This window comes from Chionomys nivalis, chromosome 8 (genome assembly GCF_950005125.1).
Source record: "Chionomys nivalis chromosome 8, mChiNiv1.1, whole genome shotgun sequence".
Classification (NCBI taxonomy): Eukaryota; Metazoa; Chordata; class Mammalia; order Rodentia; family Cricetidae; genus Chionomys; species Chionomys nivalis.
In genome coordinates, this window is record NC_080093.1 from 21,870,869 (window position 1) to 21,886,479 (window position 15,611).

The 15,611-nt window shown below is 45.6% G+C and overlaps 1 protein-coding gene across 2 annotated transcripts in view; it reads left to right on the plus strand.

Annotated features, from left to right (window-relative positions):
• The first annotated feature begins 11,628 nt into the window (after nt 1-11,628).
• Nucleotides 11,629-15,611, plus strand: part of Myof (myoferlin) — a 146,060-nt gene continuing 142,077 nt past the window's right edge. For both annotated transcript variants that reach the window (XM_057777697.1, XM_057777696.1), the window contains exon 1: nt 11,629-11,773. In XM_057777697.1, the coding sequence (XP_057633680.1) occupies nt 11,686-11,773 (88 nt within the window). In that variant the 5' untranslated portion in view covers nt 11,629-11,685. The remainder of the gene's footprint in view (nt 11,774-15,611) is intronic.

Genomic DNA, 15,611 nt, shown 5'->3' on the forward strand with positions numbered 1-15,611 from the left:
CAAATGTGTGTGTGTGTATGTGGCGGGGGGAGGGAGGTGGTATTGCCAAAACTGCAAAGAGAAGCGCTTGCTAACAGCAAAGGCCAAACGGGGTTGGGGGGTGGGTCATAGCGGGTTATAGGGGCGGGGCCAAGGGCAAAATCGGACGCCCAGTTAATTCTGGGGCTGCCTGCTTTTCTCTGCGGGTTCTGACATTGCTGTTTCCCTCACCTGGGAATGACTATTGTTCTCTGTTCTGTGTGCTTAGCTTCCTACTTCCAAAGTCAGGGGCGGAGCAGGGCGCCGATAAACTCTACCAGTTTGAAAACGGATTGTGAGCCCCAACGGCTACTCTAGATTGCAGGCGGTTGCGTCTTTATCGGTCAAGTCTCCGTCTTAGTTGGCTTCCTTGAGAACTTTATTGTTTGTTAGGGCGTGTCTTCCTTAGACCCACTTAGACCCAGCGGGAGTGCGCCACAAGTTTACAGCGGGGGGGGGGGCGGGGGGGCGGGGGGGGGCGGGGGGAAATACTCAGCCTCGCGGTGGTGGCACACACCTTTAATCCCAGCACTCGGGAGGCAGAGGCAGGCGGATCTCTGTGAGTTCAAGGCCAGCCTGGTGTACAAGCGCTAGTTCCAGACAGGCTCCAAAACCACAGAGAAACCCTCTCTCGGGAAAAATTAAAAAAAAAAAAAAAAATACCCCCTTGCCGCGGACTGACTCTCTTGGAGAGACTCTCTTGGAGATCGAAGACCGAGGGAGAACAGGGGTGAAGGCTTAGGAGAACCCAGGATTCGGCGAATGACAGACACAACTCTAATGAGATTTAAATCTGCTGCAACTTTACTAAAATTCAAGCATCACTTTTAAGAGATTACAGAAGGAAGTTGGCAGACATAAAAGTTTCCATAGAAAAATGATTACAGACAATTGATTATTCTCAGCAAGTCTTGTGGTCAGGGCCAGGTGGGCAGAGCTTTTCTTTGAAATTCGTCTCACACCGCTAACTACCTGTGCTTTCTCATGGCCCTAAATCATATCTGCTCTCGAGGTAACCAAGGTAACCCAAACACCATTCTTCAACTGTGCTTCCTCATGGCCCTAAATCATATCTGCCCTCAAGGTAACTGAGGTAACCCAAACACCATTCTTCAGGATTCCACCTCCAGGGTTTGTTCCAATATTGAATGACTGACTTCATGTTATCAAGAATAGCCTGCCTTTCTTTCCTATCTAAAATGCACCAGGGGTTTCTCATTCTGGCTATCCTCTCCATAAATGGTAACTCATGCCATTCCATACATTTTCCTTCATAATTTACCCATATTCTACCAAATCTCCTATCATGGGCTCTTTCTGTTCTAAGGTATCTATAAATTCCCCTAGAGAGCGAGCTGGAGTTTTAATCATAACGTCAATGGCCTGAATCAAGGGAGGGAACTGACGCATCAGTTCCTCCGTATTCAAGGAGCCGTTGGAAATGCTTCCTGGTTCCTTGAACAGATTAAGTTTTTGTCAAGAGAAAAATAGAACAGAAGCAGAGTCAATGCAAGAGACCATCGCCAGGAACAAAGTGAACGAGATCGTTGAGGCTGATCAGGCACCTCAACTCGAGCAGACTGCCAGGGAACCGCCGGGGGCCAAGCTCCAGGAAGCACGAGCCCCTCATTTTGAGATGGCCACCACCTGAGAGGCATTTTGTCACACAGGCGGGACAGCCGTGGATGTGGCACCCCCTCCCCCCCAAAAAAAGGAAAAGAAAAATGCTCAGTAACAAAGCATCCTAGGAAGGTTATGTAATACAGGGGTTAACTTCCAGAATGTCTCTATGTGTCACCTTGAATACAACGTTTCCTGATCTATATTATCTCATAGAGTGACCGAGGGTTAAACGACAGAATCCATGGGAAATGCTTAGGGTCTAACAAATGCAGTATGCTAAATAAAAGGTAGCAAAACCTCATGTTATTGAATGAAGTGGATGAGAAACCATGTAAGGAATTTCAGAATTTTTTTTAAAAGCGGGAAAATGGCAATCCAAGAAACTCGAATTCTCTAATCCTAGAGGGCTCTGCTTCCTCCTGCCTGAAGTCTATGGAACCACAAGGTGGCATGCTAGAAGGCGGCAAACAGGCTTTTGCCTTTCCACGGCCATCTTGCCCCCGTCCTCTTTTTCAAGGAAAGTTATGAGGGCCCCAAATAGGTGGAGTCATCAATAACCCAGTGTTCCAAAGAGTAACCTGTTGTGGTATGCTGGCTGTGCACATCTTGGCTTCTTTACATAGTCTTATTCCTAAAATAATGTGGGGGAGTCCCCCGGGGGGCTCACGGAGCAGCAGGCTCCAGTGGGTCCCCAGCGGTGCCGGGTGCCGGCTCCAGGGTCCGGCACCCGAGCGGCGGCAGAGGGAAGCCATGCGGCAGAATTCCCAATGCGCGGTGGTTGTGAGCAGACCCATGGACACAGAAAGTAGCCATAAAAGCATTTATTAAAAGGGGAGAAAAGGGGGGAAGGAGGGAGGGAGAGAGAAGAGAGAGAGAGAGAGAGAGAGAGAGAGAGAGAGAGAGAGAGAGAGAGAGAGAGAGAGAGAGAGAGAAAGAACCAGAGAGAGCGCGGCCACGCTGAAGAAAACAGAAGGAAGGACAAGATGGCGCGGGCAGGTCAGAGGTCATGGGAGTGGGTGTGGCTTGTCCCTTAAAGGGAAAGGAAAGCACAACACATAGAACCACAAGGAATACAGTTCAACGCTTCTGTGTTGATTACAATGACATGTGTGGTTATTGCTGTGACTAGCTTTTCTGGCAAGCACCCTTTCTGACAAATTGACTGTAGTGACATTTTAATTATATTTTAATCAATAAAGACTGCCTGAAGATCTGAGAGTAAAGCAGTCCCACACTGGTCAGCCTTACAGACCAGGTTATGGTAGCACACACCTTTACTCTCAATAGCCATAATGACCACATCTTTAATCCCAGTAGGCACACTAGTTGCCAAAGAAACTGGGCGGTGCATGCCTTTAATGACGGTGGTGCACGCCTTTAATCCCAGCCCTACAGAGGATGATAAAATGGGAGGAAACAGCTCTCGACACACAGTCTCTTTCTGAGATCCTTGGAGGCAGGATCGCCATCTCAGACTGAGGTTGATGTAGCCAGCGGCTGGCGGTTTTGCTTTTCGGATCTTCAGGGTGAACCCCAATTTCCTATCCTTAGGTTTTATTGATTGTGCTTCATTTGACCTCTCCTAATTTGGGACTAGGGAGTGCTGAAGGGGGGAGGGGATCTGAGTTTCTAGCTAACTTTAGTGAGCCAGTGACCTACAAAAGGTGGATTTCAGTGGGCAGCTAATTCTGGAGAGTGCAGGATAGAGCAAGCAGAACAGGGACTTGGTAACTGTATGCTTTCATTTCCAGGAAACAATTTTCTTCATATTTGTGTCAGGTGGAGGGATTAGGGGTGGGAGAAAGTTTGTCAAAATGAAGTCAGGATGTGAATATTTGCTGTTCAGAATGAAAGACCCCGGTAGGGACCTTCCCTCAGGTGGAGACCCCCGGACACAGAGACCAGGCCGAGACCACGGGTCAGATGCAAACTGCAAGAGGTTTATTAGGTAGACACAGGTACCTGCAGGCGGCAAAGTCTTTCGGAGGACTTGCGCGCCTGCAGACTGGGAGGAGGACTTTTTATAGGAAAGAGGGCAGCAAAAAGCAATTTACAGAAGCAGAAGCTTGGTTATCGGAATGAGGCGGGGGCATGAATGGTTTTCTTCTCCTAGCATGGATGTCTGGCAGCAGACATCCTGCTCTTATCTTATAGATATCTTACTTTGCAGTCATTCTGCTTTGTAGATGTCCTATCTTATAGATATCCTGTTTTCCTCTCACGAGAGCAGGCTAGCTGCTGATCCTGAGAATCTTTCAAGCAAACAGGACGTTTTCCGGGGGAGCCTGCTAGCTGCGGGTTCTGAGGGGGGGTCTGTAGGGTCTTTCAAGACTCCAGATAAGAGGCAAAATTAGAATCAAGTGTGGGAATCTCTCTCTCTCTCTCTCTCTCTCTCTCTCTCTCTCTCACACACACACACACACACACACGGTGGGGGGCTTTAAAGTCAAAAGGGAAGCAGAGAACAGAGGAGTATGGAAGGAATGGTGGGGAGAGGGTAACAAGCACACTCTGGGACTGACGCCTGGTGCCCCCTGGGGCCTGTGGGACCAGGCACTGCAATTCTACACCCGCCCTGGGGGACCTTGGTTCTGTTGGGAGCTGCCCTATGAATAGGGACTACTGAGAGAGAGGAGCAGACTGGAGGGTTATTGTGAGGCTCAGTTGATTCTGTAAAGGCGGTTGTTGATTCTAGATATCAGTCATGAAGCTTCAAGCAGCTGGCTGTTTCCATAGCATCTCAAGGTGATCACATTCTCAAGGTGGTGCTGACAGATCCTGCAGGGCTATTCTAGGATAAGGATTCAAAACTCATCTTTATTCATGGAAGGAGAAAAATGGGAATGGGCAGAGTAAGTCTTTATCTCAGCAGGAGAGCGCATTTTCTGCCCAGTAGGAAGCTGTTAGAAAACAAACAGCCCCGAAGGCTGCTGGATGGCCTTAGACTAGTAAATCTAAATCTGGAGGCTGTTTTGATTTGAGGGTCGCATCTTCCAAAGGGTCTTCCATGAATCCACAGGATGCTGCCTGATGGCAGGCCTCCATGTCTCACAGAACATTCTGGCACAACCCCCGTGCTCTGTTCAACATGGCGGCACTGGCCGCCTCTCCTGATAACCACTTGAAATGTGGCTGCTATGAGTGAGAAACTAAGTCTTGCATTTTATTTAATTTTGTTTTAGAACTGACACCTAATTCCATTATTAGAAAAAAAAATAAGTATGTTTGCAAAAAATAAAAAAATAAAAAATAAAACTTTGGGTACGGGAGCTAGTGAGATTGTTCAGAGGGTAAAAGCTCAGGCCACTAAGACTGAAAACCTGAGTTTGATCCTCAGGATCCACACAGTAGAAGAGTACTGACTCTATGAGTTTGTCTATGCACAAAATTAAAAAAAAATGTGAGGGCTGGAGGAATGGCTCAGTGGTTAAGAGCATTACTGGCTCTTCCAAAGGTCCTGAGTTCAATTCCCAGCAACCACATGATGGCTCACAACCATCTGTAAAGAGGTCTGGCGCCCTCTTCTGGCCTTCAGGCATACACACAGACAGAATATTGTATACATAATAAATAAAAAAAAATGTGATTTAAAGAAAAGGCATATCCGTATCTTTTGAACTGTAAGTCTTATAAAAGTTAAATCTAGACCAAATATGTCTGATGAAAATTTTATGTCCAAATTGAGATCTGGGACACATATCAGATTTTAAAGACTTGTTGTAAAAAAGAATATAAAAGAGTCTATTAATTCTCATTTATCTTCTTATATATTAAAAATCATAATACTCTGGATTGACATTGAAATCAGTCTGAACTGTTGTGTTTATTTTTTAGTGTGATTACTGGAAGTCTCAGATGGCGAATGTGACTCGTGTTACAGTCCTGTAGGACAGCACTGTGTGCATAGACAGAAGGGCCTGCCGATGGCTGAATCCTTGAAGCGAGTTCATTTTAGGCTGACATTACTGAGAGGGAGTGAAATGTGGGAAGTAGGGCTTGGTTGGAGACCATCTTCTCAGGACTGCATTTCATCCTGCTCCCTTCTTGGTTTTAAGACAGGGTTTCTCTGTGGTTTTGGAGCCTGTCCTGGAACTTGCTCTGTAGACCAGGCTGGTCTCGAACTCACAGAGATCTGCCTGCCTCTGCCTCCCGAGTGCACCTTAAAGGCGTGCGCCACCACCGCCTGGCCTGGCCCCTTCTTACATCTCCTTTTTCTCTGTTTTCTCAACCACACATTCCCACCACCATGATTTTCTGCCCAGCACTTCCTTTTCCCAGCTTAGTTGTTAGGAGTTCTGTAACAGTAGTGAAAAAAGTAAGGAACACCATCTAACACCAGAACACCTCCCTCACAGACACACATAGGCACACACATGCGCACACACAGCAGCACAGGCACACACAAACACACATACACACACAATATACACACACACACAAAGACACACACATACTTCACAAGCCACTGTGATGTCAGACTGGAGCAAATTGACCAGCAGTCTCCACACATTCCCCGTCTCCCATACAAACCCGCGCAGCTGCCCCTCACTCCCAGCATTCCCTTTTCAAACTCTTCTCCAGGAAACACAGATCAAGCTCCTGCAGTCGGAGTGTGAATCCCTACTTGGCTTCTTGTTTAGCTTAAGCATATTTCTGGCTTACTCTTATATCTTAAATTAACCCATTTCTATTGATCTGTGTATCTCCATGTGGCTGTGGCTTACCAGTAAGGGCCCTGGTGGCGGCTACATGGCTTCTCACAGACTCCGCCTACTCTTTCCTCCTCTGTCTGCTTGGAACTCCCACCTTGCCCTAGTCTGCTAAGCTACTGGCCGAAACATATTTATTCATTGCCAATAAAAACAACACATGGCCAGGACTTCCCATACCATCTTCTTTCAGGACTCTGTGCCAAATAGACGAATCCAGAAGATAAATGCTAGGAGCTGGGGAATTCATCCTTACCTAACAATTTTACAGGACCAAATTGGATGCATCTTAGGCCAAATGTACCTTAAACCACATTTAAAATAATATTTCTCTTGCAGAAATTTGAGAAAATTTAAAACAAAGATGGTAAAAAATTTGGATTATGAGTCACTTATGATGGGTGGTGATTCTTTGTGTTTATTACATGTACTCAAAACTTCTTTTACAATTTGAATGCCTAACCATGAATTTTTTTTTTTTTTTTTTTTTTTTGGTTTTTTGAGACAGGGTTTCTCTGTGGTTTTGGAGCCTGTCCTGGAACTAGCTCTTGTAGACCAGGCTGGTCTCGAACTCACAGAGATCCGCCTGCCTCTGCCTCCCGAGTGCTGGGATTAAAGGCGTGCACCACCATGGCCCGGCTCTAACCATGAATTCTTATGAAGCTAACATTTTATCAATATGAAAACCTACTAATCAGTGAAGGGGCATTCTTTTGCTTTATTCATACTCGTTTTTTAAAAATTTTAAATTTTACTTTTAGAACAGTTTTAGAACCATAGCAAAATCAAGTAGGAAGTAGAGTTCCCATATACCCTCTACCCTCCAACACACCCCCACCAGAGTTCATATTAGTTACAGTTAATGAATCTGTTTGCTCATTATTAGCACACAAAGTTCGTAGTTCCCATTAGGATTTGCTCTTGATGTGTGTTCTATGGATTTGGACAGTACATTCAGAGATATACTGACATTATAATGTCATAGAGAATGCTGTAGCTTCACTATCCCTAAAGGCCTCAGTTCTCTGCCTCTTCATTGCTCTCCCCTCCTCTCTCCTCCTCCTGGATATTGCTGGTCTTTTCATTGCCCCCATCATTTTGTCTTTTGCAGAAGGTTATATCCTTGGAATCCTGCAACATGTAGCCTTTTCAGATTGGCTTCTTCCACTTAGCAATAATTAGGTCTCTTTCCTGTCTTTTCATGGCTGGCTAACTTGTGTATTTTTAGCCCTGCACAATCTGTCCAAGTTAATTCATCAATGCACTCAGGACCTTTATTAGGGAGTGTTTTGGGGGAAGAAGGATTTCTCAAAGCCACAACTTTTACTCCAGTGACCGAGGCCATGTTGCACTTTTATCAATGTCCAAAATATGTCAATTAGAGTTAACTATCCAGGGTCTTACTTAGGATTTCTGTTGTGATAAATAACCATGATCCAAACAGAACTTGGAGAGAGAGGGGTTTAAATCTCATACACTTTCAGGTACTAAATAAAACCCCCATCACTGGGGGTGAGCTAGGGAAGTCATTGTCGTGAATCTCTGATTAGAGACCTGTTCTTTCCTTGGGTTCCATGTCCAGTGCCTGGGAAGAGTCTGCCATGGAAGAGTCTGGCTGACACTGAACAGAACTCTTGTTCTGGGATGCTGCTTTCGAGGAATACTGATATGACACTGTGTGCTTTCACCAGCTGCTGCTCCAACCTGGACCCTTCTTATGATATTCCTCAGATCTGGATTCTGAGATTTGTAGTGATAGTTTATTTGCATTTTAATAAATAAAGCTTGCCTGATGATCAGAATTTAAAGCTGAGCTACTAGAGGCCAGGGAGTGTTGGCATATACCTTTAATCCCAGGACCCGGGAGACAGAGGCAGATGGAGCTCTGTGAGTTCAGGGCTACTCTGGGCTACACAGGATGGATCCAGAAACAGATTCAGGTGGTGGGGGCTCACACATTTAATCCCAGTATTTGGGAATCACACACCTTTAATCCTAGCACTAGGGAGGTGGAGACAAGAGCGATATGGCTGGGCAGAGAGAGGAATATAAAGAAGAAGAGATAGGAACTCAGTGGAGAGTGGAGTCTGAAGTTTGGGGGAAACTCAGTGCAGTCTGGAAGATCTCCCCTTTCTTTGGTCTGAGCATTGGTAGAGGTAAAAGGTCTCTCTAGTGGCTTACTGCTCTGCTTTTCTGATCTTCAGCCTGAACCCCAATAGCCGTCTCTGGGCTTTTAATTTTTCATGCTGCAGAGATTTATGTAGCACCCTTGTGATTTGTTTTTCCGGAGTTTTGTCATCCCCACTGACATTAACCCAGTTGACTTCACACAAAAAGGAGTGGGGCATTTTCTTTGATTGATGACTGATGTGGAAGGGCCCAGCTCACCGTGGGTGACACCATTCCAGGGCAGGTGGCCCTGAAAGATGAAGAAAGCAAGCTGAACACACTATGAGGAACAAGCCAGGAAGCAGAACTCCTCCATTGCCCCTCATAACTTCCTGCCTCAGTGAGGTCTTGCCTGGCTTCCCAGAATGATGAGGCTTAGCATGTAAGATGAAATCAACCCTTTCCTGCCATGCTGCTTATGACCATGGGGGTTGATCGCACCAACAGAAACTCTAAGACACAGACCCTACTGGCCTACAGAGAACTGGAGTTCTTGGGGATGACAGTATCTTTCTATCAGTGTGTTCTCTAGTGTCTTCGAAATGACATGTCCTCCAGGAACCTAGAGGTGAACTAATATTTTTGTGCACACATCAACAACCAGCCGCAGATGGAGGAAAGGCTCAGAGAGCCCTACTCCTTCTCGATGGACTCTTTGCTTCTGATAGGTTTGAAGACAGGAAGAGTCATTGCCTTTAGTTATGTGCCTGCTGGTGGCTCCAACAGGCTTTAATGGAAAGTCCTCATTCAGTGGTCCCCCAGATGGCTCTGTTTAAACTAGATGGTCACAAAAATAAAAGTCATAAATCTAGGAAAGGAGAAAGAAAGAATTGACGAGAGTGAAAATGGTGTAAGAAAAGGTTGGGGAAGATGGGTGGTGGTGGCATAAACACACCTTTAATCCCAGCACTCTGGAGGTGGAGGCAGGTGGATTTCAGTTCAAGCCTGGTGTAGTAAGGAGGGCCCGCTTGTTAGTCCCAGCTGCCCGGCTAGCTTAGCCCCAAAATAACCACATAGAAACTGTATTAATTAAAACACCAGTTGGCCCATTAGCTCTAGCTTCTTATTGGTTAAATCTCATTTTAATTTAACCAATTTCCATTAATCTATGTATTACCACGTGGCAGTGACTTACCGGCAAAGCATATCTATGTCCTGCGGCAGATCCATGGCATCCCCTCACTCTGCTTTTTTCCTCCCAGAATCCAGTCCTGTCTTCTCCACCTACCTAAAGTTCAGGCCAAGGCAGCTTCTTTATTCATTAACCAATAGAAGCAACACACGGAGGGGACTCCCACATCAGCCTGGTTTTCAAAGTGAGTTCCAGGACAGCCAGGACTAAGCAGAGAAACCTTGTTTTGAAAGCAAAGCAAAACACAACAAAACAAAAACAAAGAAAGAAAGGGAGAGAGAGAGAGAAAGAGAGAAAGAGAGAGAGAGAGAGAGAGAGAGAGAGAGAGAGAGAGAGAGAGAGAGGGGATGGAGTGGTGAGAATGTAATCAGAATGCATTATTTACATGTATGAAATTGCCAAAGAACTAACTTAATAAATAAAAATCAGGGGACAAAAATGCCTTTTATGCTGCACAGTGGTGGCGCACACTTTTAATCCCAGCATTTGGAAGGCAGAGAAGGTGGATCTCTGTGAGTTCGAGGCCAGCCTGGTTTACAAAGCGAGTTCCAGGATAGGCTCCAAAGCTACAGAGAAACAGTGTTTTTTTTTTGTTGTTTGTTTTTTTTTTTTTTTAAAGCCTTTCACATGTGCAGTACACCTAGTGGCTTGTGCAGTATGACATCCTCTGTCATTACATTGAGGGTTGTTAAGTGGTAACATTTATGATGTATTCATTTTTAGAGACACGTATTTCACAGTAAAAGGAGAAAAACACTTAAAATTATTCTTTTCTAAACGCCACTTAGACTTTCTGCGGCCACCAAATACAATTCTTTCTATAACTCCTGACTTTGTACAAGAATTTGAGAAACATCCTGAGATAAAATTCTCTAAGTTTAGTACTACTTTCCCAATACGCTTGCGCCGTCTGCTTCCAGTTGGTTCTTGATTGTATGCCAGAAGCAAAAATAGGTTCCATGCTTTCACAGTCTGGTCTGGCCATTCTGAAACACAATGATCTGATTTACCAACTTGCATTAACAGTAAGACTGTGGAAATTATGAAATTCTAGCAAGACAACTGTGGTTTTCTACATGCTTCCTGTCAGGTCCCACAGGGCTTGCGTCTTACAACACACATCTACTTATATCTGTTTACAAATAAGGACATGGAAGGAGAGAGTGGCTAAGAACTTTTCCCCATGATGTAGCTCTCGAAAGCAGTAAAGTGCATCTTATGTGCTCTAACAGTCAGGATGCATAGCCTTACGACACCCTCTTAAGGAGCAGACAGTGTATACTGACAACAGTGGACAGCCCCTTCTCCATTTCCACGGAAGACTTTTCTCTTTCCGTGACCCACAGAAACTAGGATCCTACTTTCGAAGGGTTCCTATAGCGAATCTGTTGGGAAGGAAAGGGACCAAAGATAGTGGAATCTGTATAATCCGTTTCTTTCAGGTCCCGGACTTTAACTCAGCTATTCCTGCACCATGCAGTAGGGGGCGCCTCTTGACAGCTTTTTAAAAACCCTTTAAAGTTGCGGAGGGGGCGTGTCCACCAGCGTGGGAGGAAAAGGCAAAAGCAAAATTAAATCCCGACTAAGTAGTCTTAAAACTCCGCAAAACTCAGTAAACAGTGCAGGAAGTGGTAGGAAAACAACAAATTAGATTTCACGAGTTACTACTAAGAGGCAAACAACATTCCTGTGGTTTTCCTGAACTGCCTGCCGTTCGTCCCAAATCCATCACTGTTTCATTTGCTGCACAAAATTACTTTTCGTCGTGGTGTCCTTTTTCAGGTCCACATTTTCTGAATTCATGAGCCGTGCCTGCGGCCCTGCGTGGACTCTGGGAGTGTGGATATCAGTTTACACTGGGCCTTCAGCAAATAATCCTCCAGAGCGCCCCCACCCCACCCCGCCTCCTCCACCCTCCCAGCCCTGGAGAAACCCTCCCCTAGCCTGGAGACATCCTCTCCTAGGGCGGAGGGCCCAGCGCCAGCGCCCGCGTCTTCTCCGCTGCTTGGCAGCAACTTGCTTTCTCTAAGAGCCATGCTTCGAGTGATTGTGGAATCTGCCACTAACATCCCTAAAACGAAATTTGGGAAACCGGATCCTATCGTTTCTGTCATCTTTAAGGGTAAGACAACGTTTTCTTCTCATTTTGAAGCCCTTTTCTTGAAGGCGAGGCACTTGGATCTCGTTCTTTTCAAATCAGCAGTTGGTGGAGGGTGAAGCGACTCTCTTTTCCCCTGGCGGTTCCAGGTTTACCTGGGCAGGGCAGGTTCGGATCACTGCTGAGGGCAGTTAACTTGCTCTAGGGCTTTGAGACTCAGTGAATGACCGGAAATTTCTGTAAACTCGTTGCGGGGAACCTCTATTTGCCACTCTCTTGAGTTCAGGTATGAAGGGCTTTGTTGGTTCAAAGTTTGTGTCCAAGGATGAGGGTGCATTTTTAAAACTTTCTCCCTTGTGAGAAATGAGTAACGGAGGAAGAAGAGGAGCGACTCATTAAGTGCTAGAGGCACCATTACACTATTAACTAGTTCGATGCTGCTTTTACTGTCCTTTGGACTTTTGGAACGCTATGAAGCTACTCTTTCTAATGTTCCTCATCTCCAGGAGTTGGGTTGTTTGTATATGTTCTGTAACTTTGGGATTGTCCACCCGGAAGGAGCTCTGAAGCACCTCGACACCTCGACACCTCGGGTGTCTGGCTATGTGACCTTGGGCAAATGACTTCAACATTCCTTCTCGGTGTTCCTCTGCGGAACAAGGGAGGAAGGTTTAGACTGGCCGGTCTTCCAAAAGCCTCTTGGAATTCCAAGCACTTATTTACGACATTAACAGTGTTTGCCGTGGTGGAGGAGGACCAGGAAGGGTGAAACACCCTCCTCCTCCCAGGCGAGGCAGGTGACAGGAGCTCAGGCAGGAGGGCAGGGGCAAACCTGGACTTGGGGGCTTCATCTCTTTTCCCTTTGGCCATGGCCCTAGTAAGGTCACCATCTCACTTCTTGGTGGGGGCACCCTGCTTAACTAGAGCTTTGACAAGCGGCATTTCCTTACCACACCTTGGCACATTTCCCTCCAACCCCAGGAATTAGACAACTTCTTCCTCACAGGTTCTGTGTAGCTTACCCCTTTCTCCACGCTTGTGTCCATTTCTATTTTTTCTTCTCAAATCTTTTTTGTCCCCTTGAGGGCGAGCAAGAAAAGGAAAAATACAAAATTCAAAGCTGCTAAATGGATGTTCAGTTAGAAAGAGAAAAAGAAGGAAGGACGGAAGGAAGGAAGGGAAAAGGAAGGAAGAATGAAGGAAGGAAGGAAGGAAGGAAGAAAAACGAAGATACCTAGAAAACAAAATTAAGACTCTTACAGGACAGTGCGGTTTACAGTTCTTACTCGGGATTACCGGGAGTCATATTGAACTCATTTGCATATAGTACTTTTAAAATCTATCTTAAAGTTGGTACATAACACTGACATCACATGAAGGATTTGTGCCTTTCATCATAGGCATGTAAAAAGGCTCTGGAATTGAGAGGTCCCTTTTGATGCAAATTGTACAGATTATGGGATAATCTGGAATTATCTCTTAAAAATCTAATTTTTCTAGGAAGAATATGCAGTATCTGAAAATTTTAATTGTCCAAAAATAAGTTGATGAATGAGAACACTCAACTGAAATGGGGGAAATTTTAAACTGGCAAATGTGGTCTAACCAAACAATCATGTTTCTGACTCCCTTTGGGTGTGCAGATTGTGTGGTAAGGTCATCCATCCATCCATCCATCCATCCATCCATCCACTCACTCATTCATTCATTCATTCATTCATTCTTCATTCATTGAGCACAAGAAAGATCATTGAACTCAATGTGGGAACATCTGAACAAACATTCTTTTTGGTGGGGTCTCCTTTTTTTTTTTTTTTTTTGTCCTGGAGATCAAACCTAGGGTCTTGTACACAGTGCCACTGAGCTGCACCTCTGTCCTGCACATCTGAACATTAGCCAGCATTCCTAAATGATCACCTTGGCTATCCCAGCTCTTACCATCGGGGTCTCAGTTTCCTTAGCTGTGGCATGCAGCAGGATACTCCCTTTCTTGCTTTAAGACGATGGAACTTTCTAGTACCAAGACTCTGACCATGTGTTCTCAGTGAGTTCTGAGAGCCATTGTCTTGGACGGTATGGGAGAGGCAGTAATGGATATGATTTCTTCTCTTGCCTTCCTTCTTTTCCAGCAGTCTGAAAATCCTGGTGATGGCAAATACTTCCCACTGTGTACCCAGTGTTGAGATCTGTGTGAAATCAAGCAGGACTAAGTCCTGATAGAACTAAGGATCTTACATAGTAGTGTCAATGTTCATAAATGGCCAGCAGGGGAAACCAGCTCTGCCTACTTTCTGTGACAGCAGGAAACATGGCTGACTGAGAGGAGGACATGGGGCTGATGATGCTCGTGTGAGGCTGTGTCCACCAGTTTTCCATCACTGTGACAATGACAGAGAAAGCCACCCAGGAGGAAAGAGCCTTGCTTTTGACTGGGGGTTTGGTGGTTCGGTCTATGACTGATCAGATCAATTGCTTTGGCACTTCCTGGTAGAAGTGTGTACAAGAGTAATGCTGTTCACATCACAGAAAAGGGGGGGGGGATAAGGGTCTTAGCCTCTTTACAGACACACCCCAGTGATCTAAATCCTCCTACCAGTCCCCAGCTTTTACAGGTTCCACCACCTAGGTTCTGCCGCATAGTAGGCTGGAGAAAAAGTCTTTCACTGCTGGGACTTTGAGGACCACGTCTTTGAACCCCAGCAGAGGTCCTGCTGGCCTGCAGCTAACACTGTAGCCGGGAGCATACATACTGGTTATTAGGACTAGTTTGGAGCCGACCTCTGGCCTTGTGTAGCCTTCCACGCTGGCTGTGGAGCTGTTGCTCAGGGCCTCATGAACCAGGAAGGCTGGTTGGGCTTTCGCTGTTGGAATTTGAGCGTGCCTGAGTAGACTAGGAAGGCAGCAGAGCCTATGTTGCTTTTCTCCCTCTTGGGTTCCACGAACCGCTTCTAAATTTTAAGCCAGCTTGTCTGAGGGCTCCAGGTAGCCATGCTTGTAGACAACCAGAGTATGTAGCTGAGTCTGGCAGGAATTAGACTGTACGGAGCTCCAAGACCTCTGAACTCCGAGATACAACCATTTAGAGATTTTTAAGTATGGGCTGGTGAGGAGGATCAGTGGTTAAAAGCCCTTACTACCAAGACTGATGGCCTGAGTTCAGTTCCTGAAGGCAAGAGAAAGAGAACATATGCCTGTAACTTGTCCTCTAATCACTCCCTGCCAACACACACACACACTCACACACAGACACACACTCTCACATACAGACACACAGACACACTCACACACATACATACATACGCACACTCACAGACACACATATATACTCACATACAGACACACACATACACATACTCACACATACACACAGAGACACACACACTCACATACAGGCACACATACATAGACACACACACATACATACACACACTCACATACATACATACACACACCACACACAGACATATACACAAAGACACACACACACAAAGGAAAATTTAAACTTTATATCATATCTTAGTTCTTTGAATATCAGCAAAATAAAGTAAAAAAAAAAAAAACAACCCAGCACTCTAGAAGGGATTATACCGCTGAAAAGTGAAAATTCTCACCCCACTCCATCCTGTTGTTCCCACTCTCCTGGGAATCACCGGTCCAAACCATTTGTTTGTTTGAGGCAGGGGCTTATGTAGCCGAGCTCAACCTTCAAGTCCATGGGTATCTGAGGATAAACGGAAGTTTCTGATACTCCTCATTCTCCGTCTCCCACTGGTTTATTCTGCACAATTAGGTTATAAGCCTCTTTCTGCAGACATGCAAGTTGCTACTGTCCTGTGAGCATGCGCTCTTGTGCTCATGCGCA